Genomic DNA, 13,810 nt, shown 5'->3' with positions numbered 1-13,810 from the left:
CAATAAATATAATTATGCCTTTGTAGTAGGGATGCACATATACTTTAAAAAAAAGACGAGTATAATTTTGAGTACTCACCCGAAACTTGTATTTTAGTAATGATGTTTTTGTTTTTTTAAAAGAAACAATTTATTGAAAATTAAATAGTAACTACATGGAAAAGAGTTATCAGCACATAAAAAATGTCTTCCATTAATTTTCCTTGTAGGCGGTCGTGGATGAAAATGGAAATTGTCCACTTTCAAAAGTCCAGAAGAACTTCATCTGTGATCACTGCTACGGGGCCTTCAGGAGTGGATACCACCTGAAGAGACACATTCTCATCCATACTGGTATGAATATCACAGCTTTTATGGACTGGAAATATATTTACAGTAACAAATACATTCATGGATTATCCACATTTGACCTCATTTTCACACTTTTATCATGTTAGATTTTGGTGATTTGTCAATGTGTTCTGTTGTTTTTCTCACAGGAGAAAAGCCGTTTGCTTGTGCCGTGTGTGACATGAGATTTATTCAGCGTTACCACTTGGAGCGACACAGCCTCACTCACACCGGTACGACTTCTTCCACTTTGCATCTTCGTTCTGACTTTAAACAGTGCCTTTTACCTTCAACATTGGTGATTTGACAGAAGTAAATAATGTATTTTAATTATTTGTATGCGAACAATGAATTATTGGACTTTTGTGGTTTATGCATAAAATACCCAAATGTCCAAATACCAGAAGAGAGACACAGTTTTCTTAAAGCTGCACTACAGAAGATTCCATTATTGAGAAAATACATAACAAATAAGTGTTCAAGTATGACGAAACACAGCTGATGTAAAATAACTACTCTGCAAGTGATGTGCAATTTCATGTTAGTGCCACAGATGGTGAAAGTATGGAAGCTTGTTTCTGCTACTAAATAACAATTTAAAAAACATAATTGCGACTTATGTCACAAATCAGACCTTTTTAACAGAATTGCGAGATTATAATTTGCTATTGCAAGTTTGTATCTCTAGAGCTGCACGATTAATCGTTAAAAGATTGTGATCTCGATTCAAACACCCACGCCATCTTAATCCTAAATGACAACGATTCGCCTGTGTCTGTTAAACCTTTGACAAGTACAATCACAGCGAACATTCAGATCTGTGTTTGCGCTGCCGCTGATCCAGAGAGAACAGTTGCCATGTTTAGGTATGAAACAGATTCACAAACAGTTATTTCTGTTACAATAATGCAAAATATTACAAGTGCTGGGATAAAAGTTCATAGTTCAGATATAAACACTGATGTCTACAGTAGCCATCAAAAAGTAAATCACCTTTTGCACGTAACTGGACGCTTCAAAGAACTTATTTTATTTAGTTGTCTGTTCAGAATCGTGATCTTTACTTTTCAAACAAAAAATGTGTGATTCTCAATTTATCCAGAATCGTGCAGCTCTACGTAATTCTAAACTTTTTCCTCACAATTGTAAGATAAAAACCCTTTATTGCGAGAGAGTCTGGATTGTGAGATATAAACAAGCAATTAAAAAAGTAGTTGCAACTACTTTTATATATAAATATACAGTGCAATGCATAAGTGAATACACCCATGCTAAAGTTGACTAAAAAGAGGAATAAAAAATCATATTTTGGAAATTGAACTTAATGCCTTAATTTAAAAAATTAGGAAAAATCCAACCTTTTAGGACACCAATTTTCTTTGTGAATGAATAATGTATCGTAAATAAATAAATGTTCTTCCTTAAAATACATGGTGCATAAGTGTGTACACCCCTATGTTAAATTCCCATAGAGGCAGGCAGATTTTTATTTTTAAGTATTTTTTTTAAATTATTTTTTAGGATACTATGCATCCTGATAAAGTTCCCTTGGCCTTTGGAATTAAAATAGCCCCACATCATCACATAGCATTCACCATACCTAGAGATTGGCATGGTTTTATTTCAGTTAGCCTAAAAGCTAGTTTGATTTGCATTGAGAGATGATCTTATGGAAAGTACCCCATGCCAATCTCAAGGTATGGTGAATGCTATGTGATGATGTGGGGCTATTTTAATTCCAAAGGCCAAGGGAACTTTATCAGGATGCATAGTATCCTAAAAAATAATTTAAAAAAAATACTTAAAAATAAAAATCTGCCTGCCTCTATGGGAATTTAACATAGGGGTGTACTCACTTATGCACCATGTATTTTAAGGAAGAACATTTATTTATTTACGATACATTATTCATTCACAAAGAAAATTGGTGTCCTAAAAGGTTGGATTTTTCCTAATTTTTTAAATGAAGGCATTAAGTTCAATTTCCAAAATATGATTTTTTATTCCTCTTTTTAGTCAACTTTAGCATGGGTGTATTAACTTATGCATTGCACTGTATATAATCTTGCAATTGTGAAAGTCATAATTGTGAGATTAAAAGAAACAAACTTCCATATGAAAAAGATGCCAAAGTTCTGTAGTGCAGTTTTTATGCCAAGTCTGTTTTTTTTAAACCCTCGTTTAATGACTTCTGTACCAGAAACACATTTTCATCGAGCAAAGTTTAATGAACACTGTGCGAAACTTGACTTTTGAGCATTATTCTGAAGTAGGCATTAAAGCAAAGATCATGTAAAAGCAGCTAAACCCTTGCGGTGTATTAAGCTTAACGTTTGTTATGAGCAGGGTTTTGATTCTGTGTAGACGATCATTGAATTTGCCACTCTGTGCGTTTAGGGGTGAAGCCATATGCTTGTTCCATGTGTGACATGCGGTTTTTCCAACGTTACCACTTGGAGAGGCACAGCCTCACTCACACTGGTATGTGGCATTACATTGGACATTATTTCAAAAACACATTTTAAACATGAAATGGAATAGTTTTATATTTGTTTACATGAGCTGTAATTAAATACAAAGTCTTGCACACAAACCACATCATGTTGTTTCTGATCTACATTATAAAAATCCTGTAAACTGCTCCCATTAGTCTTATCAGTGATATAAACCCAGAATGGATACTCCTGTTTTTAAACAGAGTCACAAATCATAGCCGTCTACACAGAACAAAACCTTGTTTCTTTTTAAGATTAAGGATTTGCTTTCACGTCAAGTACAGTGGCACAAAACACAAGTGTAAAATACTTTCAAATAGTTGTTGCACTAAAGCTATTCACAACACATACTAAATGTCTTTGTTTTTTAAGCATTTGAGACATTAGAAAGTTGACCCAGCCTCTAATTAAAAAGTACATTTAAAGCCAGGAATACATTTCAATAGGCTTTTAGAAAAGTTTCAGAATAGTTTTAGATATATAGACATCCATTAAAATGGAACCTAGTAGTCTGCTAATCTGACTGCCTACAGTTTCTAGTTAGCAAAATGGCTGTACTTTTGAGTAAGTTATCACATTATGTAATGCAGACAGCTTATTGACATTTTGTTCTGCGTTTAGGCGTCAAACCATATGCTTGCACCATGTGTGACATGAGATTTTTCCAAAGATACCACCTTCAGCGACACAGCCTCATTCATACGGGTACAAGTCATCTCTTACCCATGTGCCGCTGCTGTCTGCATTGCTTTTGTTTGTTTCACTGCCATTTTTGAACCATGCAGTGTTACGCTCACTCTGCAGTTTTACAGCTTTCTGCTTTCGCTGAGAATTCCTGCACACGAGCCTCGTTGCTTTTTGAGCATGCTAGATATCGCCTGCATGACGTCTGCTTTGTCTGTGAGGCAATCACAAGTTCATGCTTCATAATTAATCCTCACAAAAAACACTTTTCTATTTCACCTCTATATTCCAAAGGGGCCCTGCTGATCTTTGTTCTAACAGCTAATTTCCATGAACAAATGTATGTGATTATGGTTGGGTTTTGCGCAGACAATGTTAAGCACTGAAGGTACACTCAAGGTGTGGCTCCCTTCAACATATTGTTGAAGAATGACATCTTTCCTATTTCCCTCCCAAACTCCACCATTTGAGATGAATGTTTGTGCATTTCTACTAGCGTTGTCAAATGTACCGACTTCGGTACCAAATTGATACTGAAATTGAAAAAATGTGACGATACCAGCATTTCCCTCTAACATTTTGAGCGCTGTTGAACGGATTCTTAAACACCTCTGATTGGCCATTGTGTTCACAAGCTCAACATATGTCTCAGATTTGCTACAATGCTCAACGATTTAAAAACATGTTGTAAATAGACGTCTTTGACACTCCTCACCGAGCACTTACACATACACATGGGAGCGTTTGAAAGCAGGCGTATATCAACGTATATTTTAGGGATCCACTGATAGACGCCTGCTTTCAAACGCTCCCGTGTGTATCTGTGTATGGGCTTGGTGAAGAGCGTCTGTTTACAACATTTTTAAAGCCTTGATCATTGTAGCCAATCACAGCCATATATGGTGAGCACGTGAACACAATGGCCAATCAGAGGTGTTTAAGAATCCATTCAACAGCGATCGAAATGCTGGTATCGTCACATTTTTAAAATGTCAGTACCGATTAGGGATAGGACGGTATGAAAATTTCATATCACGATAATAGTGACCAAAATTATTGTGATTATCAATATTATCACGGTTTTGTTAAAACGAGATGAAAGTGTTCAAAAATAACTGATGCTCACACTGAAAACATTTCAACAAGTTTTATATTTGAAAATCAACAAACAACAAATAAAACAACCAGCTCTATGCACTTTTTTAAGCAAGATTATATTCTGTGGCATTTCCTTCCTTAAAATGACCGTCGTCAATAACATCGCATTATAACACAGCGCACATGTATCACAACGGACTCTCTCGTTTCATTCAAATACAACTTGCCGTCTTGCGTCTCCGTTTTCGATTGTATTGAAAATGAAATCAGAGTTGATTTATTGTTTACTGAGTTTGATAATATTTTTGTGATCATCTTGTCTGGACGATTGTTTTGTACGCTGTACAAAATTAATTTATAAACGGGTAAGATTTAAAACATTAATCTGCCTTCCGCCATTCCTTCTCAAATAAAAAACAACAACATCGCGCTGCGCCTGCGTCAGCCTGTTGTTGGCTGGACATGATTTACAGTGAGTTATTAAAATCGCGATAATCAAACACGGTTTTAATGATAATTCAATTTTAAACGATAATACTAACCGTCAGTACATTTTATCGTGGTTTATAGTGAGACCGGTAATCGTCCCATCCTTGGTACCGAAGTCGGTACTTTTGACAACACTAATTTTTTACTAGGGCTTCCCCTTAATAGTCGACCAAACGTTAGTCGATGAGAAGAGTCTTGACCAATTTTGAATCGCAGAAAAAACAAACACACGGGAAGTGGCGAAGTCGCACAGTCCATGACGGACGCGTTAAAATGGCTGGTCCATGTGGTAATTGTATCGGACAGAAAATCCAAAGTGTTGGATCATTTAGAGATGGTAAAGGATAAGCCTAAAAAGATGACGTGCAAACGTTTGCTTATTCATTTGAAAGTTGTAGCCTAACGTTAGCCACTTTTCAAATGGCCGCTCGCTTTAAACTTTAAAGTTAACCTAGATAAATTTAGTATTTGTGCAGAGTGTGGAAGCGCTTACTGCATTTCTCTCTTTACTGTATGCGTATCCACTGTATTGCAGAGATGAGAGTCAGCGTCGTCAATTCATTTTTGCAGCCGACACTGACTCAGAAAACACAAATTATTGTCATAAACATGCGACTAGTCGACTTAAATGTATGACTACCAGTCGATTAGGAAAATCTTTAGTTGGGGCAGCCCTAATTTTTACAATGCAATTAAAATTTCACAGTCCAACCCTGGCAATCATTGTTCATGTGGATATTTCATATTGAGTCTTAAAAGCTCATTAACAAATTTCATAGTTTTACATTTGAAATGGAGCAAACAGTTGCCAGTCTTAAGTTGTATCTTCTGCACCCCACTTTATTGACTTCATGCCCAATTTGGGCTTGGCAGTATGGCGATATATGTATCGTTATGATGGTATAAAATGCCTCAACAGAATTTTCTTTTTTGTGTATACTGTGGTTTGCAAATATTCGTGGACGTGGCTAACTCATGTTATGTACACATAAACACGGAGAAAGATAAACGCAGATCAGGAGAGCTAGGATTGGGGAATATGATGAGATGTATTGCAATGATATAAAGTGTCAATCAAAAATGTCTTGGAGTGAGTTTGCGCGAGTACCGAATTGAGTTACCTTTCATGACTAATTGAGCTTGAATGGTCAAATACGCACAAAATTGTCAATTCTGACTGTAAAAACGAGTGAAAGACGTAGACAGTGTTCAATCAAAACATCTCTTTAAAGCACAGTTTATGTCAGTTGTATCTTTATTGTATTGTTTTTGTCCTGTTGTTTGGATTTTGCATCTTTCTTTTAATTTTTAAAAATAAAGATAAAATAACAAAAACAACAATGAAAATTCTGAGCCGAAACCGGAAATTCAGGATGCACTTGGCTGAAAATAAATAATAAATTGATACTAGGTTAATTAATCAAACTTAATCAACACCTAAATAGCTAAAACTGAGTTGTACAAATGTTTAAATTGCACATAAGGCACTGTTTAATAACAGAATTGTTTCTACTCCTGTTTGTTGGTGAAATATAAACATTTAGATGACAATAAACTGCAATAACTTATTTTCATGACAGATTTATTCAAACATACATTAAATAATGAAGACATCACTATGCAATACAGTGCATATATTTAGCAAAATGTTCTTCTCTAGAGTTATTTTTTTTTAGAGTTTATGGACATTGAATAGCTGAGTTAAATGTAAGGTTAAGTATAGCCTACAAGCTGTTTTATTGAAGTCTTTCCTCTGTTGAAACACTGATTGAGCGATTACATGAGACTGGATTAATTTCAGTAAGTTTTAATGGATTTTCCAACATGCCTTCTGACGTTCACCCTAGTAGTAACGTGGAGATGAGATGATCAGTTCATGTGCGCTCTAGATTTAAGAAACCATATCACTACTAATTAAAATTGAGAAATCAATTTTGTCAATCTATAGCTAGTGTCCACACAGCTGACATGTTGTGACTTGTGCACGAAATACTTAACACTGTCAAAACGTATTGTTTCAGTCATTGATTTCGGCCCTCCAAAACCATTTCTGCCAACAATTTCCAGTGAAATAGCATGAAATAAAATTCCTAATGTTGTAAGATTCTGGTCATATCTCCCACCTCTACTTCCAATCATTCATCCAATTTAATCAAGTCAACATCCATCCTGGTGTGTAACACCCACTTCACAAAATCAATACATTTTTTGATGGATATTATCTTTTCTTGTTGAATATCCTATTCCACTTATTAGCACATGGGTTGTGGGTCAGCGCCACATTAAGCTGTGTAACCATCTTTCATGCGCTTTCTATGTGCTTGCAAGCATCTATTGCGCTCCGTTCTTGTGAAGCATGCGATTCCAGTAATGTCTAGCTCCTATATTGACATAAATGTGTTGCATATGCATGGTTTAAATCTGACACATGATTTGCTCTGTGCATTCAGGGGTGAAGCCGTATGCTTGCTCCATGTGTGACAGGCGTTTTTTCCAACGTTACCACCTGCAGAGACACAGCCTCACTCATACGGGTATGAGCCGTCTCTCCTTACCCTTTTGAATTGTTCTACCTGACTACACCGATGCACAGCTTAGCACTGTTGCCAACTTAACAGTGTTAATGTCAATATATTCAGACGTATTTTTCCCCCCAACTGTTGCCTTTGCAATACAGACAGTTTTACATGTGTATTTTTTTAGCTGTTTGAAACTTCCCACAAGATTGTAAACAGAGGGGAACATCCAAATATTTCCTCATGTTACTAAAAAGTTGGCAGCAATGCTTTGTACACATTACTTTTTATAGTTTATAGAAAAGTTTTCAAATATAGGTTTGGCTGCAACAAACTCGAGTTTGGCCATAGTTACAGATAATGCATTGGGGTGTTGGACATACTGAAAGTTTTTACTCATCAAAACGTAACACTCCGGTACTCTGTGTTTAGGGGTGAAGCCGTTTGCTTGTTCCATGTGTGACATGAGGTTTTTTCAGCGTTACCACCTGCAGAGACACAGCCTCACCCATACGGGTACGAGTCCAAGGGGGCAATGCACATTAAAGCATATTAAACACTTTATTCTCTACAGACATGGCAAACACACTCTTCATGGTTCTCCATAATGTGCATTATGGCTTTTTTTTTTTTTTTTTGCCCAAAGGAGTAAACATTTTAATTTTCATTGTCGCCTGAGTTGCACCAATTTTATTTACTAGTACTTGTCCCCATAAACTGTTACTTTGTTTATTTAGGGGTGAAGCCATTTGCGTGCACAATGTGCCCCATGAGGTTTTTTCAACGTTGTCATCTCCAACGACACAGTCTCACCCACACGGGTATGTGTCATGTCTTGAAATCGCTGGCCCATTCTCAGGGAACTGTGCCATATCCCGGCACAGCATTTTTAAAAATGTTTTTGTTTAAAGAGGTTTCTGCTGAAGTACCAAGAAATTATAGTTTAGCAAAACTAAACTATAAGTTGGCAAAATTCAATTTTAAATTAAGAACTTCAAAGTTTAAGCAAGCAGAACTGGCAGATTTGTATTTTGTACTTGTACATTTTTTGTTCTAAATTTGAGTTAAATGTATGAATTAGTGTACTTAAACATTTCATGTAACTTCAATGTGAACATGTTCATTAGTATAAACGTAGCTAGCTGTAACAAGCTAATTAAGTAAATGCTAACTTTGTAATTCGTTAACATGTTAACAATTGCACAGTATAGCACTCACTGTAAAAATGTAGCTGCAATTCTTAACTTAAAGGTATAGCGGAGGATTTTTTACTTCCGGGTGGATCACCTATACTATTGGTCCTCCTAATTGTCAATCATTCTGGTGAATCAATCAAACTTGTTCAAAAAGTGGAGAGGGCGGGTCTTATCTAAAATTCGGAAAGATCCTCCACTATACCTTTAAAATTTGTTGAGAACTTAAATATCCAACTAAACTAAAGTTAACTAAACTTACTATTTTAAGTCAAGCACAAACAAGTACTTTTTTAAGTTGAAACAACACATTACTTCTTATTCTAATGTTGAATTTTAAGTTGTGATAAATAATCACAGCAATCATTTTTTACAGTGCTTGCTGAGTGCAGCATATAAAGCATTTATTATACTTGCTCTCAAACTAAGCCGCATGCACCACTTGTCACCATGACGGTAACTCTCCAAAAACCCACATTAATAGAAACTCTTCTACATTAGCATAACAAAACATTAATCACTACTGAATCTCCCACTTAACATTAATCAAAAACATTTTTCAAAAAAAATAAAAACATTATGTAACTCTTAAGGTAACACTTTACTTGAAGGGGTGTGCATAAGACTGACATGACACCTTCATAATCATGACATGGCAGATGTCATAAATATGAAGGAGGTCTTATGCATGTTTATGACAACTGTCATTACGTGTCATTCGCTCAATTATGACATTTTTTATGCAAATATGACATTGTTTGAGATGTCTTTGTTATGACAACTTGACATAAACCAATACATCATAACCTGTCAGTGTCTTCGTCATGACAACTTGACATAACCAAGACAACATAAATTGTCATAAATATGTCATAAACATGACATAGCAGATTAACTATCAAACTTAAGAAACCACTTCGCTTTATGGGTTAATATTTCATTAAACTGTCAGGTGGTTGGTTTGACATTGACTGTCGTGAAGCCATTATAACTGTGTCATGAATGTTTTTCTTGACCTCAACTACAGTGGTACACATTTAATTTGTCATTAAAATGTTATAATGGCTTCATGACAGCCAATGTCAAACCCAACCACATGACAGTTTAATGAAATGTTAACCCATAAAGCTAAGTGGTTTCTTAAGTCTGATAATTAATCTGCTATGTCATGTTTATGACATATTTATGACAGGTTGTGTTGTCTTAGTAATGTCAAGTTGCCATAATAAAGACATCTCACACAATGTCATATTTGCATTAAAAATGTCATAATTGAGTGAATGACACTTAATGACATTTGTCATAAACATGCATAAAACCTCCTTCATATTCATGACGTGTGTCATGTCATGATTATGACGGTGTCATGTCAGTCTTATGCACACCCCTTCAAGTAAAGTGTTACCACTCTTAATTTTAGCATTTACTCTCCCTTTCGGGTGCCATGGGCAAAGCATGCTGGGAAATAGAAATCCCAGCCCAGTTTCAGTTAAACTTAAGTTCAAATTAAAATAAATAATTTCATAAAACTCAAGACAGTTCAGTTTACTTAAAATATATCAGTTCTGTGAACTTGAAAGAAAAAGAAAGTGTTAAATACTCATAAAAGTTAATTTGACTGACCTATTTTTTTTTTAAGTTGGTCCTACTCAAACCAATTAATTATTTTACAGTGTAGTTCTTATTTATTGTTACTAACCCTAATTCGCTATTATTTACATCCCGTCACAGTAAAATTAGAATCCTTATGCTTATAATTTGAAAAGATGACTGGTATTTTCACCTAAGGTGTGTTCAAACTTGTAGTTCGGTTCTCTTGATACATTTAGTCCTGGTTTGCGTTCACACTGTTATTTTTAACACCAAACATAAAGATGCAAAACAGAAACAGCATTTATGACATATATTTTGCGGTGGAATAAAACAATGTGGTGTGTTGGGCTACACTGGTGGGTCTTCTCTTGGAAAAACATGCTCATTCAAATGCGTGCTCTTTTCTCTGTGGACTTAAATGTACATCAAATACTCATCTATTTTCCCAGTCATAATTACTTCAGGGGGCGTATGTGTAACTTCAGAGTTGGAAACTTGTATTTATGATCATTTTGAAATTCTGAAAGCACATGAAGGCAGCATTAAAGGGATAGTTCACCCAAAAATGAAAATTCTGTCATCATTTACTCACCCTCAAGTTGTTCCAAACCTGTATGAATTTCTTTGTTCTGCTGAACACAAAGGAAGATATTTGGAAGAATGTTTGTAATCAACAGATCTCGGTCCCCATTGACTTCCATAGTAGGAAAAAAATATACTATGGTAGTCAATGGGGACCGAGATCTGTTTGGTTACAAACATTCTTCCAAATATCTTTCTTTGTGTTCAGCAGAACAAAGAAATTCATACAGGTTTGGAACAACTTGAGGGTGAGTAAATGATGACAGAATTTTCATTTTTGGGTGAACTATTCCTTTAATCACATTAGAATCAAAAATAAATATATTACCCTAAAATGGGGTTTAAGGTCAGTGCAAAGATGGCTCATATTGGCCTTAACTAGAAAATAATGTCACACAAAATTAGCTAATATTTCTGTACTTTGTGCTAAGTGTAAAATTAATCAAAACAGTTCACTGATTTAAGCATTCAAAATGTACAGTCTCTCTCATCCGACAATACAGATCAGTGATTTTGATGTAAACAAAATGGTATTGGCTGTAAAAAGAAACAAGCTCTTTGACATGTCCTGCCCTGACTTCGTTTCAATCAGAAATGCGTCGTCACATTCTGAATATATAGTGTATAAATATACTAAAATGTCAATAGTCGGTGCCAACACCTAGGGACTGATATCGAGAACCAGTTCCAAGAGCTGGTGATTAGATAAGTATCACACATTTCAATTCCGGTTCCTGTGTGTGCATTTTATTGTGATTTAAACCATTCAAGCGCAAAAGACTCGCACGCTGTTTTCTGAGAAAATTTACTCGTTCTTGACTGAATAACTTTTGTAACTATATTTGTAATGTTATTTTACATTTGAATTAGTTTCTGAACCTGACAATCTTAAAACAGTTTATTTCAAATTTTTTTTTTGCAGTGTTTACTTGCTTTTAAAAAAGGCTTAATTTATATTAGTTAGGCTATTTGTTTTTTTCTGTGGTATTTTTAAACCATAGGCAAACGTTTCTTGTGTAAGTGTTTTTAGCCTATTGACTTTTCTTCATGATATTCAGCTACAATTAAATGTTTTGCAATAAGACTTGAAATAAAAGTGAATATCTAAGTTTTTTTTTTTTTTTTTACATTATTGAAATTGAAATTAGTAATCGATAAGTGGAATCGGAATCGTTAAAATTCAAACGATACCTAACCCTATTCCTTACCACTATATTTTATTAGATGTTTTATAATTTTAATGGAACCGGAATCGTTAGGCAGAACGCGGAACCCGGAACATTTCTTACAATTCCCAATTTTCTGTACCAGAGCAAAAACTTTTTAATTAAGTACTTTAAGAAACGTTGTCCCATTTTGTCTCATCCCTTGGTCATCCCTGTCAATCATCGCAATTTACGATTCAGTCGCACATTTTAAATATCCAGAAATCCCGAAAGCTCACTGAATTCATCCTTCTCGTGAAAACTCCTGTTATAATAAAAAGCTCTCTTAATTGTACAATGAATCTCTTTATTTACATCGTGTTTACACTTTGTTTGTTTGTGTGACTCGCGTTGGACAAAGCAAAACCTGGTGCGTTTTCAGCTGTTAAGCAGATTCTGACTAGCTTACTGACTAGCACCTCTGGTCATTGGCCACGCTTAACAGATATGATTGGCTACAATGCTCAAGATTATAAAAAAACGTGCTGTAAATAGAAACAAATGCAAACTAGAGCGTTGTGTTTATCACCGGGTGCCAAATATACTGTAGAAATGTTGGTACTTTTTTTTTTTTAACAACCCGTTATATATAGTTTTTACCACATCAGTACTTTTTCCAAATATTTTTGTTGTTCATTCATGGGGCACAAATGGCACCATTTCCTGAGAATGAGCCTACTGTAATAAACACTGTTTTTAAGGGACAAGTATAGACACGTTTATTCTCCCTCCGGACCCAGTTTGCATGGAGACTTTAGTTGCTATTTTCATCTGTTTTAGACATGGAGGATTAGACATCTTATGTGTTTTGTGTGTGTGTGTATGGCTGTTTTGTGAATTTACTGTCATTTTTTTAATCATGAATTTACTTCGTTGATGCTGATATCTGCAAGTGCTTTCTAATACTAGTACTCTGCATCTAGGGGTGAAGCCATTTGCTTGCACAATGTGTGATATGAGGTTTTTCCAACGCTACCATCTCCAGAGACACACCATCACCCATACGGGTATGTGTCGTCTCTTTGTACCCCTCTGCTGGTTTTCTTCAGCATGTTGAGCAAATGAACATAAATTAATGTTCACAATTATGAGCTTTTGCCATTATATGTTTTATGAGATTTTTGTAAGAGGAGCAGTCAACTCAATACACCCATAGAGCATCAGGCATGGGCTTTTACATGAAGAAAGAATTTCTTAATTTCAAGTTTGACAAAATTACAGTAGCTCATGTTTGACTTTGGCTAAGAATAGAATATATCCTCTCTTTTTTCATACTTGGAAGACGCTAATCTTTCAGATAATGAAGAAGCTAGTAGGTGGTTATTTTACTCATGCAAATATGCATTATCTTTAGTTCTTTGTGAGAGAACAATTCAGGGAATCATATAAAGTCAATAGTTGCGCTTTTTGCTGCAATATTTTGAAAGAACATTTTCAGTTGTTTTAGAGGATGAAGTACAACTACAGTCAATTAATTATGGGAGAGATTTCTGTTTTTGGGAGTAATTATAAAAATATGAATTTCCAATATTGACCTTAATGCACTTTGTTGGAGAGTTAATGTTTAATTGGACTCTTTGTGAAACTCTTAGAACTAACCATGATGTTGTACTAACATAACAGGG

At 35.1% G+C, this 13,810-nt stretch overlaps 1 protein-coding gene across 41 annotated transcripts in view; it reads left to right on the top strand.

Moving 5' to 3' along the window:
• znf740a (zinc finger protein 740a) overlaps positions 1 to 13,810 on the top strand; it is a 35,206-nt gene that overhangs the window by 8,342 nt on the left and 13,054 nt on the right. For 10 of the 41 annotated variants that reach the window (XM_084101422.1, XM_084101423.1, XM_084101410.1 and 7 more), the window contains 8 exons: positions 210 to 333; positions 480 to 563; positions 2,728 to 2,811; positions 3,447 to 3,530; positions 7,547 to 7,630; positions 8,045 to 8,128; positions 8,350 to 8,433; positions 13,109 to 13,192. In XM_084101422.1, the coding sequence (XP_083957548.1) occupies positions 210 to 333; positions 480 to 563; positions 2,728 to 2,811; positions 3,447 to 3,530; positions 7,547 to 7,630; positions 8,045 to 8,128; positions 8,350 to 8,433; positions 13,109 to 13,192 (712 nt within the window). The remainder of the gene's footprint in view (positions 1 to 209; positions 334 to 479; positions 564 to 2,727; positions 2,812 to 3,446; positions 3,531 to 7,546; positions 7,631 to 8,044; positions 8,129 to 8,349; positions 8,434 to 13,108; positions 13,193 to 13,810) is intronic. The other 31 variants (XM_084101405.1, XM_084101420.1, XM_084101436.1 and 28 more) reach the window with 9 other exon arrangements.

The sequence above is a fragment of the Abramis brama genome (assembly GCF_963993115.1).
Source record: "Abramis brama genome assembly, chromosome: 23".
Lineage (NCBI taxonomy): Eukaryota > Metazoa > Chordata > Actinopteri > Cypriniformes > Leuciscidae > Abramis > Abramis brama.
Note: the sequence above shows the minus strand (reverse complement) of the source record. Positions and strands in the feature narration are given on the sequence as shown.